The following is a 22,618-nucleotide window of genomic DNA, read 5'->3' as shown; positions in this document are numbered from 1 at the left end:
AGGATTTGGAGTGTTCAACGAATTTTTTAGCACCTCACACAGTCTTCAGAATCCTTGCTCTGTGTATATTGCTGAATTGGCAGCAATACATTGGGCGCTGGACAGCGTCGCCTCACGATCTGTTGAACACTATAACATTGTAACGGATAGTCTTAGCTCTGTCGAAGCTATCCGTTCAGTGAGGCCGGAAAAGCACTCGCCGTACTTCCTTGAGAGAATACGAAGAAATTTTAGTGCTTTAACCAGACGCTGTTATGTCATTACCTTTGTCTGGGTCCCTTCACATTGCTCAATTCCGGGTAACGAGAGGGCTGACTCATTGGCAAAGGTAGGTGCAATTGAAGGCGATATTTATCAGCGTCAAATCGCTTTCAATGAATTTTATTCTTTAGTCCGTAAAAATACCATCGCAACTGGCAACGTAAGTGGAACGAAGATGAATTGGGTCGGTGGCTTCACTCGATTATCCCTAAGGTTAGCCTCAAACCATGGTTCAAAAGTCTGGACTTAAGTCGGGACTTTATTCGCACCTTCTCTCGACTCATGTCCAATCACTGTTCGTTAGACGCGCTACTCTTTCGTTTTAATCTTGCCGATGGCAATATCTGTGCTTGTGGCCAAGGTTACCACGACATCGAACACGTTGTTTGGTCGTGCGAGGAGTATCTTGTTGCCAGACCGAATTTAGAAAACTCTCTTCGGGCTAGAGGAAGACAGCCCAATGTGCCGGTGAGAGATGTGTTGGCTCGGTTAGACCTTGATTACATGTCCCAAATATATGTCTTCCTAAAAGCTATCGATCTTCGTGTGTGATTGTCCTTATATCCTTATATTCTCCTTTTCATTTTCCTTCGCGAGAAATCAAATCCCTTCTTACTAACAATAGAATAAGGTGAAATGTAAATACATGTTAGATATAAGATAGGCTTAAGAATTGAGTATGATGAATGTAAGTGCGAATGTGAGTGTGAACATTGTCAACATATCCTTTTATCCCTTCCTTTTCCTGAAGAAAATATGTCACCCTTCTAAACTCGAGTAGACCGCGAGTAATCGGTTTTCTACACCATTAACATTAGAATTAAGGAAAAATGTTTATATATACTTGTAACTATACAGATAGGAGTTTGGCTCCTTTAAACTTATGTAACTGAGCCTGTAAAAATAAACGATTTAATAAAAAAAAAGTCTCCCGTACATTTGAAGAAAAGCACTTAGTTTTTTTTAAATTTTTTTAGAGTTTTCTTTTATTTTTTTTAGTGTAATAAAAAAATGGTATTTTTCATGAACATTTAAACAATTTCCTACATTTCATTCCTTTATCAAAATTTTATAGACATTATAGTTTTTGAGTTAGAAATTTTTGTAAAAACTATGATTCAAACTGGCCCTTTCAAAAAGAAATCTACATATTTGTTTTTTGGAGATTTCAAGTATGCAAAGTTGCTCAAATGATTAATGTCTTTACATCCACAACGTTTCACTGTCAAGTGAAAAGAGTTGACATGAAATTCGTCAATTGAAAATGTGTACGTTATATCGAGGGTACATTATGTCGAGGTTACGTTATATCGAAGTTCCCCTGTATACCACATTGAATCAAGCACGGGTGGTGCTGGTAATACGAGCAGTGGGGGTAAGTGGGGGGTGGACAGGTGGATGATTTGGATAGTTACATTTCGAATTTGAAATCAGTGTTAATGAGAACCCCTTCTACATGTTAACCACCCTATGAAAATAATAACTGATCAAATATGGAAAAGAGAATTGAGCATTTTGTGTGGATTAATTTCAAAATTCAATTCCCTAGTTAGGATTGAAGCGTAGAGGTTTATCGATCGCGAGAGGAATAATTTCATTCAACCATGGTCTGAACTCATCACAAATGTCCGTTAAGTGATGGAAAAATCGAATCAATCCACCTAGAAGTGATATCGTGCTTGTATAAACGGCGAGACCCTGCTGTTGGTTCCAGTCAGCTTCTAAACAGTTCACATTTGACGATTTGATTTCCATTTATAGACGCAGGGCATTCCTTAGGAATAGATTAAACAGATTTTTCACAGTCCATCTCACTCGCACTGGCAACTGTCCGTTTTACCCCACCAGTACAATTATTTCAATAATAAAAATTTCCCACTCAAAAATGAATTTACTTTTCCGTACATACCTAATATCGCTTCTTTGTTAACTCACAAACCGAAATATAACTATCAGCGAATTGAATTTTTATATTAAACCACTCAAAATGCTTAATATCAAAGCAGCTGAAATTACATCCACACGCGGAATCATGTACGATTTTCGGTTTTTGTTTCCCTTTTCCACTTTTGACCAGTATTCATTGCCATAGGGTGGCTTAAGTATTGTAGAATAACATGTAGAAGGTTTTCTCTTTAACAGAAATCTGAAATTCAAAATGTAACAATACAAATCAACCACCTGTCCATATTACCCCCACTGTCAACACTTTTTTCGCTCGTTTTCTCTGTTTATCCTTTTCCAGTTACTGAACAGACAAACGATGAGAGAGCGAAATAATTTCTCTCTCAAGCGAGAAACTCCCACACCTGTCCGCATACCCCCACTATATGTTCATATTACCCGTATCGAAAAAAATGTTTTAGTTTTCGGTCTGTTTTAATTGCTATAAAAAACATTGAAAAACGCTTTTTTGTAAAATATTTCGCCGATTAATTCGAAAAACAGTATATTTTATTTATGTTTTGGGAAACATGAGTTTCCAAAGATACAATTTAATTTCTTCTTAATATGTTCATATTCCCCTAAACTCCCCTATATCTTAATCTATGAACACTGTATAGAGAGGAAATATCGCAAGTTAAGCTCCGCCCGATGGCAACTTTCTCACACGGTCTGAGCATAAACCAGAATTTTCAATAGATTGAAATTGTTAGGCCAATTTAATGTTTTATGTTGTTGGAATAATGGAGGTGATGAGGTGGTCGTGTATATGCTAACTGGAATCGTTACCATTATAGCTATCAAATCAAGAAGAAAAATAACACTTACAAAAATTTCGATTCATTATAAAACAATATCCGAAGTGATAAACAAGTGTATTGTACGATATAATTTCTTAATACTGCGTCGGAAATACTGTCGTTTCCCAGGCACAATCTCATATAATTTTTTTTTCAATCAAAACAAACGAAACAATCGTCTGCTAAGTGTCACTTCATGTTTTCCTTCCGTTGCTGGCAGCTAGTAATAGTGAACAAAAAGAAAGAGCAGAATAAATCCAAACCAGGATTCCGGAGCGTGCCGTTCTTGGAGTGTGTTTAAAAGGCTCGAGCGCAAAAAGCTGATGAGTTTCGCATGGACGTTAAAGTTTTGCTTTAATCCAGGAGCGGAGGAGAAATGATTCCCTCTGGTGAGTGAAATAGACAAACAGTGATGACATTGGTTCAATTCTCATGAAATGTTCATCTTCACACATTTAGGAAGAAATTCATTCAGCCTCCCGAAGTTCCCATGAACTCTGAATTATAGCTTACACTCGGATTGACCTTGATGCGATTAACTTCCCTGATCTTTTTCGACAATTTACATAAAATTTGATTTCAAACTCATAAAAACCATCTTGAATGTCAAGTTCCTTCGCATTAAAACTCGGCTCCTCCAGACAGCCGCCAGGGAAGGCATGTCGGATTTCACACCGCAACATTCCCCACTCCCTCCATCTCGCTAGCTGTATCAAAAAGGATCCACTCTCGATAATCTTCTTCCTATCGTGTTTAATGTCAGGATGAGGGATATGGCTTAGGAAATGGTCCATTTTCCATCGGCTCTTGCTTTCATCCCCGCCAGGATGGAGGCAGAACAGATCGTCTAAATCCGAAAACATGTTTCACAGATTGCTGCTGGGATTATGCATTTACCACACCCAGCTCTGTTTGTGGGTAAACTTTTGGCAGCGAAAGGGTGAAGGGATTGCTCGGGGTAAAATGTTCAATATTTTGTCCGTACAAGACGTCTTTATTCCGCTTGTCGGTTTAATGCTACTACCGGAGAGTTGTCGAGGCTCGTTTAATTTGATGTCTCAGTATAGATGTGATGTTATCAGAATGATGTAATAAATCAAATAATTTTACTATTACTGTTAACACCTTCAGCGCAGCATGAATCGATTAGAATACCTGAGAAATTTATGAAAAAATACAAATGCAATGTTTACCTTCCGAACAAACTCTACAGGTTGAAAAAATAAATAGCACAATTCTTACTTGACTTATCCCGAAGAGAGTCGAAAAAAATATCGCTCTTCTGCACCAACAAACCAATAGCCAAGTTTACCTTCCCAGTGAAGCGGAGAAACGGTTTTGTAAACTTCCCCATCGGGTATTTTTCCACCTCGTTTCTTGCGGAGAGTTGGAAAATCTCCGACTGTTGCTCCGCACGGCGGCGAGACTAATCTCAAAGGAAAAATCTCTTGCAACTAACAACAGATGGCAGATTTTCACTTTTTCATCTTTCCCTCGGGAGGGCCTTCGTAGTGTGCGAAAACTTTTCATGTGAATAAATCAAAGGGAAACTTTTCATTTTCCAGCAGCACTCTTTTCTCTCCGATTTGTGGGAAAATGGGAAAAAACATATCCCAACCCATAACTGCGTAAGTAGCTTTCATGTGTGAGCATGGATGGATGCAAATTGCAACATTATTTGCCTTTCCGTGCCTTACTTACCTCGTTCTGCTCGGAGGATTTGTCCTTATCGTCCCGATCCATTTCCTGGTGATGGGTTCCGTTGAGTTGGTTTTTGTCGTTGCCGTTGGTCAGCCGTTTGGGAGAACCGGTACCGGCATCGTTTGCCGACGGAAGTGCCAATGAAAGCGACTCGGAGCTGACACTCGCCGAGGATGACTTCTCTTCGTCGGAAGAGTCGCCCAGCTCGTAAATGTTAACCATGTGAGCCGCCTGGGCGTGAACCATCAAATCCCATGGGTTCGAGAAGGAATTCTTGCAGGCTACGCAGAGCAGTTTCGCCGATGGTGGGGAGCTCTCTGTGAAAACACAGATGATATTGGTTGTCAATTATCGAAACCATGCTGTCGGTACTTACTGTTCTTAGCGATGGCTGGTGAGACGCATTTACAGGTGAACCTTAGCTTGCAATAGGCCTTCTTGTGATCCAGAAGCTCTGTCAAATCTGTGAACATTTCCCGACAATTGCCACAAATAAGGGTATCCGGGTTACCTGAAAATAGATAATAGAGCAAAAATGAAAAATGAAATGCAACTTTTTGCTAATCGGAAATATGTATATTTCATAGCCGGAAGCCAAAGCTCTGCTCATCGATGTAAATATGCGAAAATGATGTCATTATTCATCTCCCATTTCGGGGGGGAAAAGAGCAGCTCAAAAAACGAATAAAAACTCGGACACAATTACACTTTGTCTTTTCGCGCTTCCGATGCGCCCCTTTGACACACCTCGAATATTTGGTCCCTCGCGCAAAGCTCCGAGGCTTCGCTCTCGAAAACAGAGGAAACCGGCGAAAAACAAAAACATCACCCAGTTTTATTTCCGTGGCTTTAATTAAAATATGAATATTTTATCAACCAGTACCGGGTAGAGACGATGCCATTCATTCATTTATTTGTTACACATACAACAAACTGGTTCCCGACATCGCATCGCTTTTATCGCACTCGTTATTGGGAGCTGAGATCCATTCTTGCCGGGGGTTTCCCACTGCCACCAACATCAACCCGGATGATAAATGGATGGGCACATGGTGGGAATGTGAGCCATACACTCGTTAATATGGCGTGAGGTTGGTGAGTAATGCTGTTATGAGGAATAATGTCAGAGGATAAGACAACTCATTTACGACGACTATTTTCACTGTCAGACATTTCGACTGTTCAAGGCACCAGCTTAGAGCTGGGAAAAGTGAACCGAAGTTCAAATATAAAGCGTAATTATATATTGATGCACCGTTTATTTTACTGCAGTATAAGAGACGAATGAACTCTCAGAGTTTAAAGTCTCTTTAATTCAATACCTTCCTTCCTTTACTGCAGCGCTACTAGTGGTCGAAATTTGAATGTTTTGACAGCGGTCTGTTTTAAATTGTTTTCCCTTCCAGTACTGAAAAGTTCGTCACGATTCATTTTATTTCAAAGGTTATATACTAGAAGGAAGCCGCGAACCGGAAATAAGTTATGGATACCTACTTCAAAAATTCGACGTCTGATTCAAAATACAGGAAGTGGGTTATATCTATGGTATAACCGCAAGGGTGACGTAGGACTATCGTTAATTTAGAGATCATTTATTTGAAGTTGAATCTGAATTCATTCTGAATGAATGAATATTTGGGGGACTTCGAAAACGAGAGTGTTACGTTGGATGCACAAGGTTTTATGCATCCAATATTGGATACGGAAATATTCTACTGATGGGGAAGAATAATCTTCAGAAGCTATTCTGTTAATTGCGATTGATCGAAAAATCACAAAACCAAATATATTTGGTCAGTGTTACATGGATAGAAAACATTCAAATAAACTCTTTCACATGAATGTATTTTTAAATTCCCAGAGGAACTGGCAGATTATTTTCCAGATCTTTCTCGATGTTGAATGGCATCCAAACGGAAAGAATTCCGCGCGTGTATGTGTGTGTGTGTGTGTGTAGCGGCTGCTTTGAGATCTTCCCGGGGAACAGTTTGTGGCATCACTCTCCTCCTGATGGATTCCCTTCTGGCCTAAGGTGCACAAACAGGCTCTTGGTGAGACCGTTCATTCGCGCTTTCATGATAAACGAAGAGCTTCACCACAACAGCGACAACATGCTCCAATCGCTGTTCAATTAGAACTGAGTGGATTTCCGAGCGGCGCTCGCTTATATACCGATTTGTGATTTCAATAGCCTGTTTTGAAAGCAGTTTTAAGACTATTGAAACAAGTTTTTGGATCAGAAAGTAACAAGTATAGAACGCGTAGACATTTTATCTATCGAATGAAGTGTTTATCATACCATTTCGTTCAGTTGTTTAGGAGCTATTAACGCTCAAAATCTCGGTCTCCGGCGTAACGCTTTCGTTTTCGAAACTTTGATTTTACACCCCGGTATAGAAATGAAAGACGTAGTCCTACGTCAAAACGCGAAGCCGTTGAAATTGGCTCAATCAACCCAGTGCAGCGTTCTCATTAATATCCGCGAGCGATATACTAACGATCGACAATATCATAGCAAGCACCGTAGTGGAGCTAAGGATCGGAAGCTGCATTTAAAGAAGTTGAGAATGATTAGGGCAAACCCAGGTCTGTCAGATTATTATGTCGCCAAGAAATTCAATGGGAGCCAAAGCACCATCAGAAGGATTCGTCTGTGAGATGTATTTAGATATTTTCGGGCCAGTAAGCAATCAAACAGGATACTGTAGCAGAAACAAGTGATCAGAAAACATGCCTGGAAGTTGTACAAAGAGGTTCTTACGATGTACGGAGGATGCATCCTCATGGACATCATTCTCGGACAGATGTAACAAGCTTAAGGTGAAGGTGGAAGCTAGCCATTGTAGTAGTATAGGTAAAACCACGTGTAAAAATGGGGTAATAGTGTTTGTGAGAGAAGAGCAAAGCACATGTAAATAGATCAATTCACTTATCAGACTGTGTGGCGCTTCATTGACACGAGTCTTTGAATACATTTGGAAAAAAAAACAATTCAATACTGAAGTTAAATGTATGAACGATATGTTCCGATGAACCAAGCCAATTGCAAACATAAATATATAGAAGGGGTATTTTTGCATATGAAGTAAAATTCTGATTATACGTGAGCGTAACATGAACAAATTTATAACACATGCGAATTGGGGCTCTTTTGATATTAACAAGTTCTACCGCATAGTAACTCGATGCTGATAATTATTCAATATTTTCCTTCGTTGATCGTATTGTTTTCACATATTCACGTTGGAGAACCTTAACCCTTCTCTTCGTTGGCTGAGACATTTTGATTGAATGTAATACTTTTCCGTTTATTGTTTTTGAAAGCATAGGCAGCCGTGGCAGTGTTCCGAGCTCTGCAATACAATTTTCTTACCCAATATTAAAGTTGCTAAAACTTACATCATAGACCCATTAAACGTAAAAATAATGATTGTATTGATATCAATACTATTTTATTCTATTGATTTTCATGACATGAAAGGCTATGACTCAGGAATAACATTTTATTGAGTGGTTTTGATAGCTGTTTCGATGATGTTGTCTGGCATCAGTGTCGAAAAAATAACGATGCTTTCACCAATACAAACAAAACCATTGCCGAAGATAAAAAAATGAAAATTTAACCTTCAGAGCACTTGCTCGAGTTTTCCGACGTTTTTCACTATACAGTGCGACAGCAGATGAAAATTTAATATCTTGTGAGTAATCGATTAGATTTTGGTTGATATTACTTCATGGGAAGTGTGCGAAAACGATAATTTTCTTCACATAGTTTCGCGCAATTATTGATTTCTGGGCGAGGGGTGAGGGACGGAGATGAAAGAAATGAGCGCCATTGTGGCAGCCATTTGTGGCTAGCTTCCACCTTCACCTTAAAACTATGGATTTCAAAATGTACAAGCAGGAGTGCCTGAAAGGAGTGCATGCTTCTGTATATTAAAGCTTTTGGATTTGCACGGATGTGGTAATCTGCCAATACAGCGGAGAAGCACTACTGTGGTACCGAGACAACGGGTTGGATTTCTTCGAAAAATACATCAATCCACCCTTCAATTCCACCCAATTGAGAAATGTCGGGCAATTGTCAAACAGAAGTTGAAGAAGAGTGAAAAGGTGACTCAGGATGCGACAGAGATGGAAAGCTGCCATGAGAGTTTCTAAAATATGATGAGTGGTATTCGAAGAATAGTTCGAGATTTCATCGAACCTAAATATTTTTTTTTTTGGAGAAGAGAGAAGTTGTGTGGCATGTCCAGTTCTGGCAACACGGGCATCTCCAGTTTAGCGATCATGTAGGCCGAGCACTCGGCTAATTTTTTGATCATCTTCTCAGCAAGCAGTCACCGCTCGGCTTCGGGCGGTTTCTGATTATCCCGCGGACGCTCATTGACACATAGACATGACGGCTTTTTATCCGGATAATCGAATTCGGTCAACATTCAGACGTTCTTCGAACCATTTCATGATACCAAACACCATGGAACTCGCGATTACCAACTTTTACCGATGTCACTATGCGACCGATCCTTATTCTAGAAGTAATAATGCAAAACATTTTCGCGCACGCACTGTTCTTTCGTCACCATTTTGAAAACTGTTGCGCATCTGATGAAATCAACTCACTGAGTGTATACAATACACATTGAACTATGTCCACGCGAAATTTCAATTAATTTACCTAACGGATCAAAAGTTGGAGTAATTTGAGTGTGTTCGGATTAGAAACGGTACACCTCAACATCAATGGCTCGAGCCAATACAAACAAATAATTGCTAATCTAAGGTAGTCCCACTTCAACTTTGCAGTTATATAATAAATATAACCCACCCATTTTTAGCTTTTAGTACACTATCTGTATTATTATTACGTTTTATCACAATAAAACCGTTTATCCTAAAAAGTTTTTCTTTTACTTTTTTTAAGAGACTCAAAACAAGAAAGTTCATAGAAGATTAGAAGATCAAACGTTGGAGGCCACGGGACGATTTTATATTGTTATCGTCTATCGTTTAGGTGATACCGTTATTTCCGTGGCTGGTGAAGTGATTGTTGCACCCTATCGGGATTCCTTGTATTGCAAGTGGATTGCATTGAAGCAGACACAACCAGCGAGAGGAAGAAGTCCTGCACGCAAGCCCTGTGTGCTGGTATGTTATAGCCGTAGCATCGTCATCGACATCATCACCGCGTGGTGTGATACCCGGGTTCAGCTGTACCGAACGATCAACACGTAGCAATCGTTATAAATAATCCACACTGGTGTGCATGATAAGTATATTAAAATTAATAGGTTAAGGTTAATGGATTAAGAAATAATCAAAAAAATTGAAAAAATTACAAAAAAGTGTACATCCGCCATTTTAAATGGCAGAAAGGGAAGAAAGCGTTGACATGGATTTTGACTCCACTGTCTTCCCCTCCGCAGCTACGGGTGCTGGAAGGCGCTTAAACGCGTTACCACCCCCCACCCCCTCAGAAGATGTCTCTTCAGAGGAAGAGTTAACTCACTCACCTCAACAAGCCTCCCTCAAGAAAATTTGCAAATCTTTCCTCTTCACCCCTTCATTCTCTCGCTCCCGTTTCCGCTTAACCCACGATCTTGCCTCCCAGCCCTACTGTTCCCGCTCCCGCTCAACAATCGACCTCATCCTCCCCCTCAGTTGTTTCCTCTCCCCTTATCAAGGTCTATCCAGATGATGCACCTGGAACTGGCCCATGGGTTGTTTTCTTGCGGTCCAAACATAACGGAATGTCATGCAAATTTCGAAAGATTTGGTAAGACATTATTCCTCCGTGGTCGAAATCTCCACCGAACAAGATCGAACAAGACCGAACAAACTGCGTGTTGTCGTGGCTAATCGGAAGCAAGCTAACGATATTGTTAGCGACAAGCGGTTTGTAATAGAATATCGCGCATACGTGCCCTGCCATAACGTAGAAATTTCGGGGGTGATTAGAGAAACGGGTCGAATTGATAAAACAGGGAGATGCAGATTTAAAAAGCTTCCCTTGATGCAAGTTGAAATTTTGGACTGCCATCAATTAGGGAAAGTTTCCCAGGATGGGGAAAAAACAAAATTCACGCCGTCCGACTTGTTACGAGTTACTTTTGCTGGTTCTGCCTTCCCTGACCACGTTATGGTGAATAAATTGAGACTACCGGTTCGACTCATAGTGCCAAAGACCATGACTTGCAACAAATGCAAGTCAGTGGGTCATACAGCATATTATTGCGCCAACAAGAAGCGCTGTGCCACTTGTGGAGAGCAACATGTAGGGAAATCCTGCGACTGAGCATAAGTGAAACTTACAAAAGTCGCTGGGATAAACAGGAGCGCTCTTTGAAGAAAGGCTCAAAATGCACATCCGCGGAAATTTTAAAGGGCGCTTCTCCACTGGCTCAAGAACAACAACCAATTAACACACAATGTCTTCGACACTTTTCCAGTTGACGAAAATGGAAGTGGACACAACTAACGGGAGCACTCCGTTTATTTTCCAAGGGAATCTCCGGCGCAAAAATGTGACCACTCCCAAAGTTCAAGGACAAGTCCCTCCGGTGATAACCCCTGTTAGCTTGCCTAAAAAATCGATTGGAGCGGACAAGCGAAATCAGGTTCCTTCTGGCTTCCGTGGGAATAGTTCACCTTCGGACGACCCAGCACTTGAGGGGACATCAAAAACCCCAACTGTTCCTATTTTTCCGTCAATTTCAACTTCCCAATCGGGATTTATAAAGTTGACTGACATTGTGGATAAAATCTTCACGTGCTTCAATGTTTCCGACTCCATCAGAACCATTGTCGTCTCAATGCTTCCAGTATTAAAGACAATTTTGCAACAATTCATGCAAACATGGCCCCTACTTGCAATGATTATCTCTCTTGATGTCTAATTCAAATAGAGAGGTCGGAGATATCACTGTTTTACAGTGGAACTGTCGTAGTCTCATCCCTAAATTGGATACGTTCAAATTCTTAATTCATAAGTTCAATTGTGATGTTTTTGCTCTGTCCGAAACCTGGCTTTCTTCGCGAGATGATCTCTTTTTCCACGATTTTAATATTATACGCTTAGACCGTGATGACAGATACGGAAGGGTGCTATTGGGGATCAATAAGTGCCACTCATTTTTTAGAATTGACCTTCCACCTATTGGAGGGATCGAAGCTGTTGCTTGCTAGCAAACATCAGAGGCAAAGACCTCTGTATTGTCAGCTTGTATTGGTCTTCGAAAGTTCAAGTTAGCCGCAAGCAACTTGTTGACATGTGCTCACTTTTTCCTGAGCCACGATTGATCTTGGGAGGCTTCAACTCTCACGGAACCGCCTGGGAAAACAGTACGACGATAACTGTTCATTGTTGATATATGACCTTTGTAACAGCTTCAATATGACCGACCGGGAAACAACACGTGTACCTAAACCTCCTGCTAACCCAAGTGCTCTTGATCTCTCGCTTTGCTCGAATTCACTATCGTTAGATTGCAAGTGGAATGTTACCCAGAACCCCAACGGTAGTGACCACTTGCCAATCAAAATTTCCATCACCATTGGGTCGAATTCTTCTGAATCTATAAACCTGGCATATGACCTCACAAGACACATTGACTGGAAAAAATATGCGGACGCGATTGCTCTAGCCATCAATTCCAGAGATGGTTTACCTCCATTGGAGGAGTATAACTTCTTTTCTCGTTTGATCTATGACAGTGCGGTTCGCGCTCAAACGAAACTGATCCCAGGTTCCAATATTTGTCGAAGGCCTCCCAATCCATGGTGGGATAGCCAATGTTCCAAGCTTTATGTAGATAAATCGAATGCATTTAAAGCTTTTTGGAAACGTGGAACCATTGAGAATTTTCAAACGTATTTAGCCCTTGAAAATCAATTTCAAAACTTGATCAAAGGGAAAAAAACGTGCTTATTGGCTAAATTTCGTGGGAGGTTTGCCACGAGAAACGTCAATGAAAAAAAAATGGAAAGTAGCTCGAAACATGAGAAATCGTTCTTCAATGAATGAAAGCGAAGAATATTCACATCGATGGATTTCAAGTTTGCACGGAAGGTTTGTCCTGATTCAGTTCCTGTGCAAAAAAATGTTCGAGATATACCACAGGATAGGTGCGATCTTGATTCCGGGGTTTCGATGGTAGAATTCTCTCTTGCTCTCCTTTCTTGTAACAATTCTGCCCCAGGATCGGATCGAATTAAGTAACTTGTTGAAAAACCTCCCTGATGTGGCGAAACATCGATTGTTGAAATTATTCAATCGGTTTCTGGAGCATAATATTGTTCCGGATGATTGGAGACAAGTACGAGTTATAGCTATTCAAAAGGCCGGAAAACCCGAGTCCGACTTCAATTCGTACCGCCCAGTAGCAATGCTGTTTAGTACTCGGAAAAATTATCTTGTTTCGCCTTGATCGATGGGTTGAAACGAATGGCCTACTCTCAGATACACAATATGGGTTCCGCAGGGGAAAGGGGACGAATGATTGTCTTGCGTTGCTTTCTTCAGAAATTCAAATGGCTTACGCTGAAAAAAATAGCTTCAGTATTCTTGGACATGAAGGGGGCTTTTGATTCTGTTTCTATAGAGTTCCTGTCAGACAAATTATATTCTTGGGGTCTGCCGCCTCTGTTGAATAATATGTTATATAGTAAATGATCTTGGTTTGTCCAATTTGAGGTGTTTTCACGCAACTAGCAAAACGATTTTTCTTCATGAAAATCACATATAATCAAATCGATTTTGGATTTGTTGAAAAGCCCCAAGTCTCTAGTTGCTAATACTACCATAAGGCGTTGAAATTATTCGAATTTTTATGTTTTTCAACGATTTTCTTCAAAGAGGAATTATGATCATGGTTTGTTCGGTTTTAGAAATCACCATTTTTGAATGAAAACACTCGAATTCTGAAGTAGACGTTGCATTTCTCATTGCTTGAGTTTACTGTCATCATATTGATCCATTCATAATTTAGACTTTCTTCAGAATATTGCCTTTTTTGGGTCATTTTAAAAGTGTTCACCTCAACAAATTCACTCAGAGAAACTTTATTTCTGCTATGCGCGAAGGCCACAATAAACAAACTGCAGCGCGCCAAGCGGTTGCCATAGAAATCATGTGGACAAAACAACATTAGTGAATTGGATAACTCATGATCAGAATCGAGGTCATCGAAATGCGTTAATTACATGGTTTAGCTATGTAAATCTGATACGAATGTACAAGTATGATGTTTACAATATTTGTAAGTGGTATATTCCAGAAAAGGTCTGGATACGTGCCAAATAATCATTGATTAAAAGATAGCTCAAATGAGGGGCGCATTGACACCAATAGAAGGTGGATTTTATAATCCTTTAAAACATGTGAATCCGAAAAATATACTATGAAACTACTGTAAATCATGAAAAAGACAATTTTATCTATATGTTAACACAAGTGCGCTGAATTAGAGCATTCAAAAAAGTGGACAAACCATGATCATATTTTCGACTGGACAAACCATAACCATTTTCCTTAGGAGTATTATTTTTCCTCTACACGAAGTTTCAAGGCGTTGTTGTTATTCAGTTTGTTTTAAGTAGTGGAAGTATGTGGTAGTACCTTGTTTTCTGGTGATATGTAGTGTTTTTTTCAATTTTTCCTCTACTTAAGAGAGACTTTAAGGGTAATCATTACAGCTTGGACAATGATGAAAGTCAGATGATTTTTTTAATGTATGAAAACAACTTGTAACATGTTGGGAGAAATGTGTAATGCTTAACTTTTACTATTTTGAAAAATAAATACATGACATTGAAGGTTAAACTTTGTACTTCAATTTGTTTTTTACCCAATCTTGCTATTTGTTTTTGTTCATCTTCTACAAGCGTGTGGGCGTTAGTTATAAGCCTACCTTCCTAACTCTAAATGGATTCTGAACTGGATCCTTCAAACGCATTATAACGGATGAACTATTGAAGATAGATGACTATCATAACATAAACGCGAGAAACTTGGCATTCTACGGTTTTCTTCTCTCTATTTTTACGAGTGTGCACAAAAAGTGAGCAATAGACTCGCTTTATTTGCTCTTTTGAGAAAAAAAACATAAGAACGAGGAAATACCTCTCACGCGAAAAAATGGAGAGTGTTTGCGTCTTGGTTTCTTATATTATTTAGTCAATCTTTTTATGTTGTTTTTTTTTTGCAGTACACTTGTCAGCTAGTAGAATTTTGTGAAAATGTGAAAATCACTCGAAAAATGACAATACAGATTGAGGAGGTGGTTAGATGCCGCTATCTTCCGCTTCAAAAATAAGCCTCGGAAGTTCGGAAGTGGACGACCTACGCGTACACAAAAGGTGATTAAAAAAATCCTATTACTTACCGAACTATAGCCATTTTTGTGATGCGATATCTATCCTAGTACGGCCATAACAATGAACTTCAAACGCGTTTTTTTCAAAACTAGTTTTTTCAAACTGGCGTACACGATATCTGAAGTTCTACTGAACCGAGTCATGTCGAATTCATATGGATACAATCTGCAGGCATCTCTCTATCGCATGAACCTCTAAAAATGATATTTTTTAAATTTTACTATTTTTCAAAAATAGTAAAACCATTTAACCCGCATTTTGTTTTTCAAACGCTCGCCATTTTGTCAAAAAACATGTTATCGTATCTATAAATTGTACAGTACACATTAGTAATTTGACGTAAGAGTATTCCTTCTATACCATTGCATATGATACATTACACAGTATTACTCATTTAGGCGTAAGAGTATTCCTTCTGTTTTCCATTGTTCAGTTAGACCAACGGACAGCAGAGACAGTTGATATGATCATTGTTGTGTTATTTATAGCACAACAGCCCGATGTTGCTTGCAGAGCAGAGCAGTTGTATGGATGAATCGATTTCAATTCGACCGTGGATCGATCTACGAAGACCCCCCTTTGCCATTATTCGATTTCAGCCGTAAAATTGCTTAATAAATTTTCCGTCTAATGATATATTGACGTAGGACTACGTCTTTGATTTCTATATAGGGGGGGCCACTCTACGAAAAATGTAACGTTTATTAAGAGTATTCAAATGCATATTACGCAGAATTATTCTTACGATATATATTAAAATATATACCATTAGACGGCAAATTTATCCAGCAATTTTTTCGCCTGAGACATCAACAGTGTAAATGATAAAACAAGTGAGTAATTTAACAAGTAAAAGAGGAATGTTTTGCGAGCGGATACGAAGGTAAATCATGTATTTTGCATTCTTTCTTTCAACTTCGTTCGCATGATGTGGTATGAAACCCAAATTGAGTGCAATCATTAGTTCTATGTTGAAGTAACCAGATGCAAGATTTCATGCATCATTCAAATTTCATGCAAGATTCCTTCGGTGTGGATGAAACGAAGGCGAGCCATCGGTAGGCCATGTTTCCTTATTGTCAAACAAGAGATTTAACCATCAAGTGTAGAAAACACGGGTTATTTCATGATCCATCTGTAACAGACGGAACGCGAAACACAAGAAAACTCGTGAGCGGTCGTTAATATATCAAGCGAGTGTCTTCTGGGCTGCGGCAATTTTGGTAATTGTACAGCGAAGAATGATATCAATGCTAGGAGAATGGCAGCGATTATCATGCGAGGACTTAATGAGATCGACATTACATCGTATCACAAAAATGAAACGAAATGAAATATTAATAATCTTCATGATTCATATTCATAATTCTCAATGACTCAATTCCTTCTATGATAGATTGAACAGTAGAACCAATACGACTTGGTTGTGATAGTCTACAAACGAACATTATTAAACGAATAATAAGAATAAGACAATGGGAAGAAAACACAATAACATAGCTTCATATTCAATGTAATCAATGACGATGTAAATTTTTTGTTACCGATCCACATATACTTTATCTAGCATTCCATTTTGTTATGACTGATATTCATGAATCATTTTCAGTTACCCAGATGCTTCCTGCCAGATGCTTATTTTTTTTGTTCGTTACAAACCGTTTGACGGTTATGAGTACATATAACAAACGGCCCCTTTCAGGGCTACTATTTAGAGTTTCAAAAGAGTTACTAACTAACAGATTTCTGAACAATAAAAAGAATTACGTTTAAAAAAACAACTGTTCTGAATAATCACAGTCCTACGTCAATCTTTCGTCTGTACCCCTAGGCTCAGACCCTTCTACTTTTTTTAACAATTTTTTTAAAGAATCCCGAACATTCCCATTTTCGTGTAAATATCTCATTTTAAATTTTGTAAACTTACCAATATTGAAATCGTATTTTTCTCTGTGTCAAAAATAATAGTATAATTCCAATAGTTTGTTTCTTCAACGCGCATAGCTATAAGCCACATTGGATCTAAAAACGTGACATAACTCATTTGCTAGCTATTCACCACTTGAACCACTTCTTGTTTATTGAACAAAAAGATGATAAGAAAAATTATACAATGTTCGTAATTTACAAATTCTTCCTAACATGAAAATTCACTTTTCATAGCTCACCCGAGAAGTACTCTCATAACAATATATTTCCAGACGAGCGCCATTTCCAGTCCAGTGTCTATCACACGAAGGGGTAGATCCGGGTGCTGGAAGTGGTGCAAATTTTGCGGTGGCCCACATCATGTGTGTTGTTGAACTGTCATCCAGCAGCAGTTACTGTTTATCGTAAGATACCACCCCTTCGCCATCCCAAATCATTTGTTCCCATAAACCCACACCCCCCCATCGGGCCGATTTCGAGAAGGGTGGAAGCCAAAACAAACAAAACCCGGCGTGAAACGGCGAGAAGATCATCCCTGCCCGGCTCACTTGTTGACTCATGGGGGGCGCGTGACGTGTCAGGGTGTGAAAATCTGGTTTTATTTAAAAAATGAGATAAAACAAGCAAATCGACGGTTGGATGGTTGCCTTATTTCGGTACTCGCAGAAGATTTACCGCGCCAGCAGTTTTTACCTACACCGGAAACCGGTAGTGGTGACTGTTGGTGATAAATAAATAAGCAGATGTCTCTCAGTTGGTCGGACAGCTTACTGTCGGAGCAATGAACTTCTAGATTTACGCTATATGAATGAATTTTGCTTGAGTTTGAATTCTCGAATGCAATTATTGTACGAACATGTACCAAATTGATGCCAATGATTGGAATGATTACAATCGAATCACCCATCTTGATGTGACACTTCACGGTAGTCTATTATATTTTCCATTTCGTACCCCATGAAGCTCGAGAACTTTTCTACCCTTTCGCGCTTCTTTCGCACATCCTTAACAATCTCAAAACTTCACCAACTTTAAGTTGCTTCCAACAAATTAACCCACTCTCACCCGGCTTGGAAATTGATTGCCTCCGGGATGAAGATATTCCGAAAGGGCTCCAGAACTCAAGTGTTGTGTTCTCGAGTTTGCTTCAGAAATCTTCCCCCCGCTGCATCCCCCCACCCCAGCGTAATGCTCCGACCCGACAACAGGACGAACCACTCCCTGGTCCTGTGTAGTGGAAACAACATCAAGATGAAGCAGTGGAAGGCTCTTCGCGGGAAACGAAACTTTTCGTCCTGTCGAAGAGAAGCGAACATGTTCTCATTTACAATTCATTGAATTTACATTCATAATTATGCTGTTCGGGCTAACTATTCGCTTTATCGCCTCCGGAGCACATGGCGTGGCGGAGGCGGGGTAGGAGCGACTATTAAGACATCGTCGACCGAACTGTGACGGGTAGAGATTATCCTTCGGTGGCTAGTAGCAAGTACTTGTAATGAAAATTATTTTCAAGCATTTAATGAGAACAAAATGACTGTAAAATGAGTTGCACTTACTGTAAACTTTGTATGGTCCAACAACGTGTTGTCCGTTGGTAAAACTGGACATTGTCCCATTCAATTCGCCATTAACCATATAGCAGTTGTTGTTGTTGATGTACCCATTGGTGGAGATGCAACCGTTGGTTAATCCATTTCCGCCCAGCGCACCGTTGGCACTGGCGTAGTAACTGCCAAATCCTGCCACAGCTGCCGCCGTTGCCGATGGACTTGCCGCTGCCGCAACTGCTGCCAGTTGGAGCTGCTGTTGGGCCTGTTGCTGAGGTGGAACCTGTGGACCTGCCAACATGCCAGCACCATTCAATTTGCCTGTCAGTGCCAGCCGGCTCGGAGCCATCAATCGTTGTCGCTTGAGAGGCCTTGGCTGGGAGTTGGATTGCTGCTGGATCGGGCCGAAAAGTGTCGATGCATAGTAACTGCCAAGAAAACAGAGGGGGAAAAAAGAAGAAAGACAATAAGCGAAAGTAACTAGTCAGCATATAACGAACCAAAGGGGCGTTCAGGTGGAAAATTATTAATCAAATAAAATGAAACGGCAGAATAAACAAACAATTAGGCGACGAAAACCCAGCATGGCCCCAGTGGGGAGTTGATGATGGTATCAGCAGAATCTGTCCCGTGTTTCGAGGTTGAATGGTGTCAGTCTGAGAGACCGAGAAGTTCAAACGATCAAATAATAACAATGTTAATGATAATGTTGATATAACGATAATGGCAACAAGTTCCGTCATTCTCGGCAGGAAATGAAACGAAACAATTTGCCCTGTTTGCTCTGGGAGCTCGCACGAGTCGGCATCTTATATAAGTTTCGGCTTTTGGTGAAAGAATCTTTCCGAACTCGAGTCAATTCAATTACGGTATTTGGATATCTTTTATTCTTTTCTGCTACTTTTGCTTTCACTTTTTTTTGGCTTATCTCGTTTGTTTTCATCCGGGGAGGATGTTGGTCTCTAACGAGAAATTATTGTACCTTCTCTCTCCCCCTCGAAATGTTATCGAGCCGCCGAGAATGGGGCAGCAAAAGTTTGGGAAACATTTTGACTCAATTTTCCCCGGTATTATTCAGCTCTACTGTGTTTGTTCGGATGACAAATTGCTTACCCAACTCGGTGAAGTATGTGTGTAAATTTGGAAGTCTGTGGGTGAATAGTGATACGACAGAAATGGCAAGAAAAACTGCTCAAGAAAAATTGTACATGTGCTGTTGGAATTCTTTTTGAGTGTACCACATCATTTAATTTTGATTCCTTTTTTAAATTTGATTTTCCTCTTCCATTTTTAATTAAATACAACTTTAGAAGTCCACATTTTGTTATTATGGCTGAGAATAATCAAGCTATCAAGCCAGAATTGATCAATCTCGGAGACTCCTAATGTATTCAAATTAGAGTTGATTTCCGGGTATTCCTTTCCGGAAGAAGATTAAACATCAATCCTCAAAATAATCTAAAGAGTCAACATGAATTAAAGACGTTGTTAATCGTACTATAGCATCGTTTTTTTCTGAACGAATAGCATTTTTCAAGTTCGTTCGGGCAGTTTAATGTAAAAAATCTGGGGTTCATCTGGCTCACATCTGGGATTTGAGGATGATGATCCAACACATTCAAATTTTACTCGGTCGAACAATCACAAGATCAATTTATGCTTAGGGTTATTTAATACCAAATATTCAACACTTGATACCCTTGTGCGGGAGTTGGCGTCATATTCAGGTTTTTTACTCCACATAATTATATACTTTTATCCCAGCGAACAACAAGTCACCATCAGAGATTGAGGCGTTTGCTATTTGTTTGCAGCATGTTTGTCCAGATTCCGCTATCATAAAAGGCATTAAAATGGGCAGAACGAAAGAAACCTCGATTATCTCAAACGTGATAGATGAAGGACAGCATGAAGAATTATGTGATTACTTAAAACGGAATTCATTTAGCCTGAAAGCATACGAATCTACAGACGTTTCATCGAAGAAGTCTTCGCACACACTTTCGATCGGAAAGAAGATACACTTCATGGTAGGAACTTATTCTACGACTTGATTGAGGATATGAAAATTGTAAGGGATTGTATCTAGGACACGACCGCATTTTCAACGTAGAACTACGCAATTATATTATGCAATCCACTTGATTACCACTTCGAATATCATTTTAAAATGCATCGACATTTTTGTAATAGATTATGTTCTTCGTTACAATTTAATTTGATGGACGTCCTTTTACGTTTGATACGATGCTTTGGACTACCAAAATATATGAACAGAAGAATTGTCAAACGATCATTGTATTTTACATTTCCCTCTGAATTTTTTCCATCTCTCATGTTTACGTAGTTCTCGAACCGCGAAAGTTCATTCACCTCTAGTATCTGAAATGATGATTTTCCCAGGCTTCTCAGTTTGAAAGTACGTTCAAGGGAAACATATTCCGGTCTACACAACGACAAGCGAGTACAAAAGTACTCAACACCAAAAAATACCCCCGATTTGCATGTATATGCAAAGCGGATTTCCCCAGACACATTAATTTTGAAAATACCCTCGACTTGCATGTATTTGCAAAGCGGATTCCCCCAGACACATTCATTTTGAAGTCCGTGTTAGGGAGACACAGATTGGTGGGAACGAAAATTCCCCCGACTTGAATGTTTTGATAAAGCGGATTCCCCAAGGCACATTGATTTTGAAGTCCGTGTGAGGGAAACACAGCTCGGTGGGAACAAAAATACCCCCGACTTGCATGTATATTTGCAGAGCGGATTTCCACAGGCACAACGATTCTGAAGTCTGTGTTGGGCAGAGTTGCAAAATCTCACACACACTTTACTGACAGCGCAAGATATTGAGACAACATCAAAATCAACCACCAATTCCCCTGCAGTTCATGACAAATGAACCAAACTTAATTCCATGCAACCGACACTCCGTCACGTGGAACATTTGGTTTTTGCATTATTCCCCACACTCATTCGTTCCACTGTCTCACTGAGAATTTACGCCCGAAATTTTCATACGCATCTTCGATCAGCTGACAGTGGAAGGGAACAAAATTCCATACAAGGAAATATCATCTCACTGACACCGCGTCAGACGTTTAAACGCGTGTTCGTGTGTGTTTTCCTAGTATGTTTCTAGCCCCGGTCCCATTTTGGTGCCGCTTATTGCACACACATCGATGGGCAACGGCACATTTGAGTGCTGAGTTTATGGGTGTATGACCAACGAAAATTTCACCAGGACGCAATGAAAGGTGATATTTTCGGCTTGAGCATTCACTGACATCGAGAATGAACTGATATTTCTGTTGATGGAACGAAAACTATATCAAAACAAACGAGATGGTGAGCCAGCGGTCATAGGCACAGCGGCACCGCGATAGAAAGAAGTGAAGAATGTCGGTGGAGATATTTTGCACTGATAAAAATTGCTTTTCGATTTCAACATGTTCTTTCGAAATTTTGCATCCTTGGTGTTGGGGAAACTGTAAATCAGGCCAACCAAAACATGGCAGTTAGGGCGTTTAGATAACGCTTGACATTTTACAGTTATTCAATTGTTCATCTCATGAAAAATTACATTTTATTGATTGTGATAGACGCGTAGAAATATTTCCTATCAATTGATGCAAATAACTTTCCGATCTATTAAGAAATGTTCGGTAGCATGTATTTGCAAAGCGGATTCCCCCAGATATATTGATTTTGAAGTCCGTGTTAGGGAAACACAGATTGGTGGGAACGAAAATACCCCCGACTTGAATGTTTTGATAAAGCGGATTCCCCAAGGCACATTGATTTTGAAGTCCGTGTGAGGGAAACACAGCTCGGTGGGAACAAAAATACCCCCGACTTGCAAGTATATTTGCAGAGCGGATTTCCACAGGCACAACGATTCTGAAGTCTGTGTTGGGGAAACTGTAAATCAGGCCAACCAAAGCTTGGCAGTTAGGGCGTTCAGATAACGCTTGACATTTTACAGTTATTCAATTGTTCATCTCATGAAAAATTACATTTTATTGATTGTGATAGACGCGTAGAAATATTTCC

At 39.7% G+C, this 22,618-nt stretch overlaps 1 protein-coding gene across 2 annotated transcripts in view; it reads right to left on the bottom strand.

The window, feature by feature from the left end:
* Nucleotides 1–22,618, bottom strand: part of LOC129765004 (uncharacterized) — a 257,376-nt gene that overhangs the window by 31,065 nt on the left and 203,693 nt on the right. For both annotated transcript variants that reach the window (XM_055764743.1, XM_055764742.1), the window contains exons 6-8: nt 18,569–18,987; nt 5,083–5,217; nt 4,707–5,023 (exon numbers count right to left, since the gene is read on the bottom strand). In XM_055764743.1, coding sequence (XP_055620718.1) covers nt 4,707–5,023; nt 5,083–5,217; nt 18,569–18,987 — 871 coding nt within the window. The remainder of the gene's footprint in view (nt 1–4,706; nt 5,024–5,082; nt 5,218–18,568; nt 18,988–22,618) is intronic.

Source organism: Toxorhynchites rutilus, chromosome 2 (genome assembly GCF_029784135.1).
Source record: "Toxorhynchites rutilus septentrionalis strain SRP chromosome 2, ASM2978413v1, whole genome shotgun sequence".
NCBI classification, from domain to species: Eukaryota; Metazoa; Arthropoda; class Insecta; order Diptera; family Culicidae; genus Toxorhynchites; species Toxorhynchites rutilus.
This window is presented reverse-complemented; position numbering and strand designations above follow the sequence as displayed.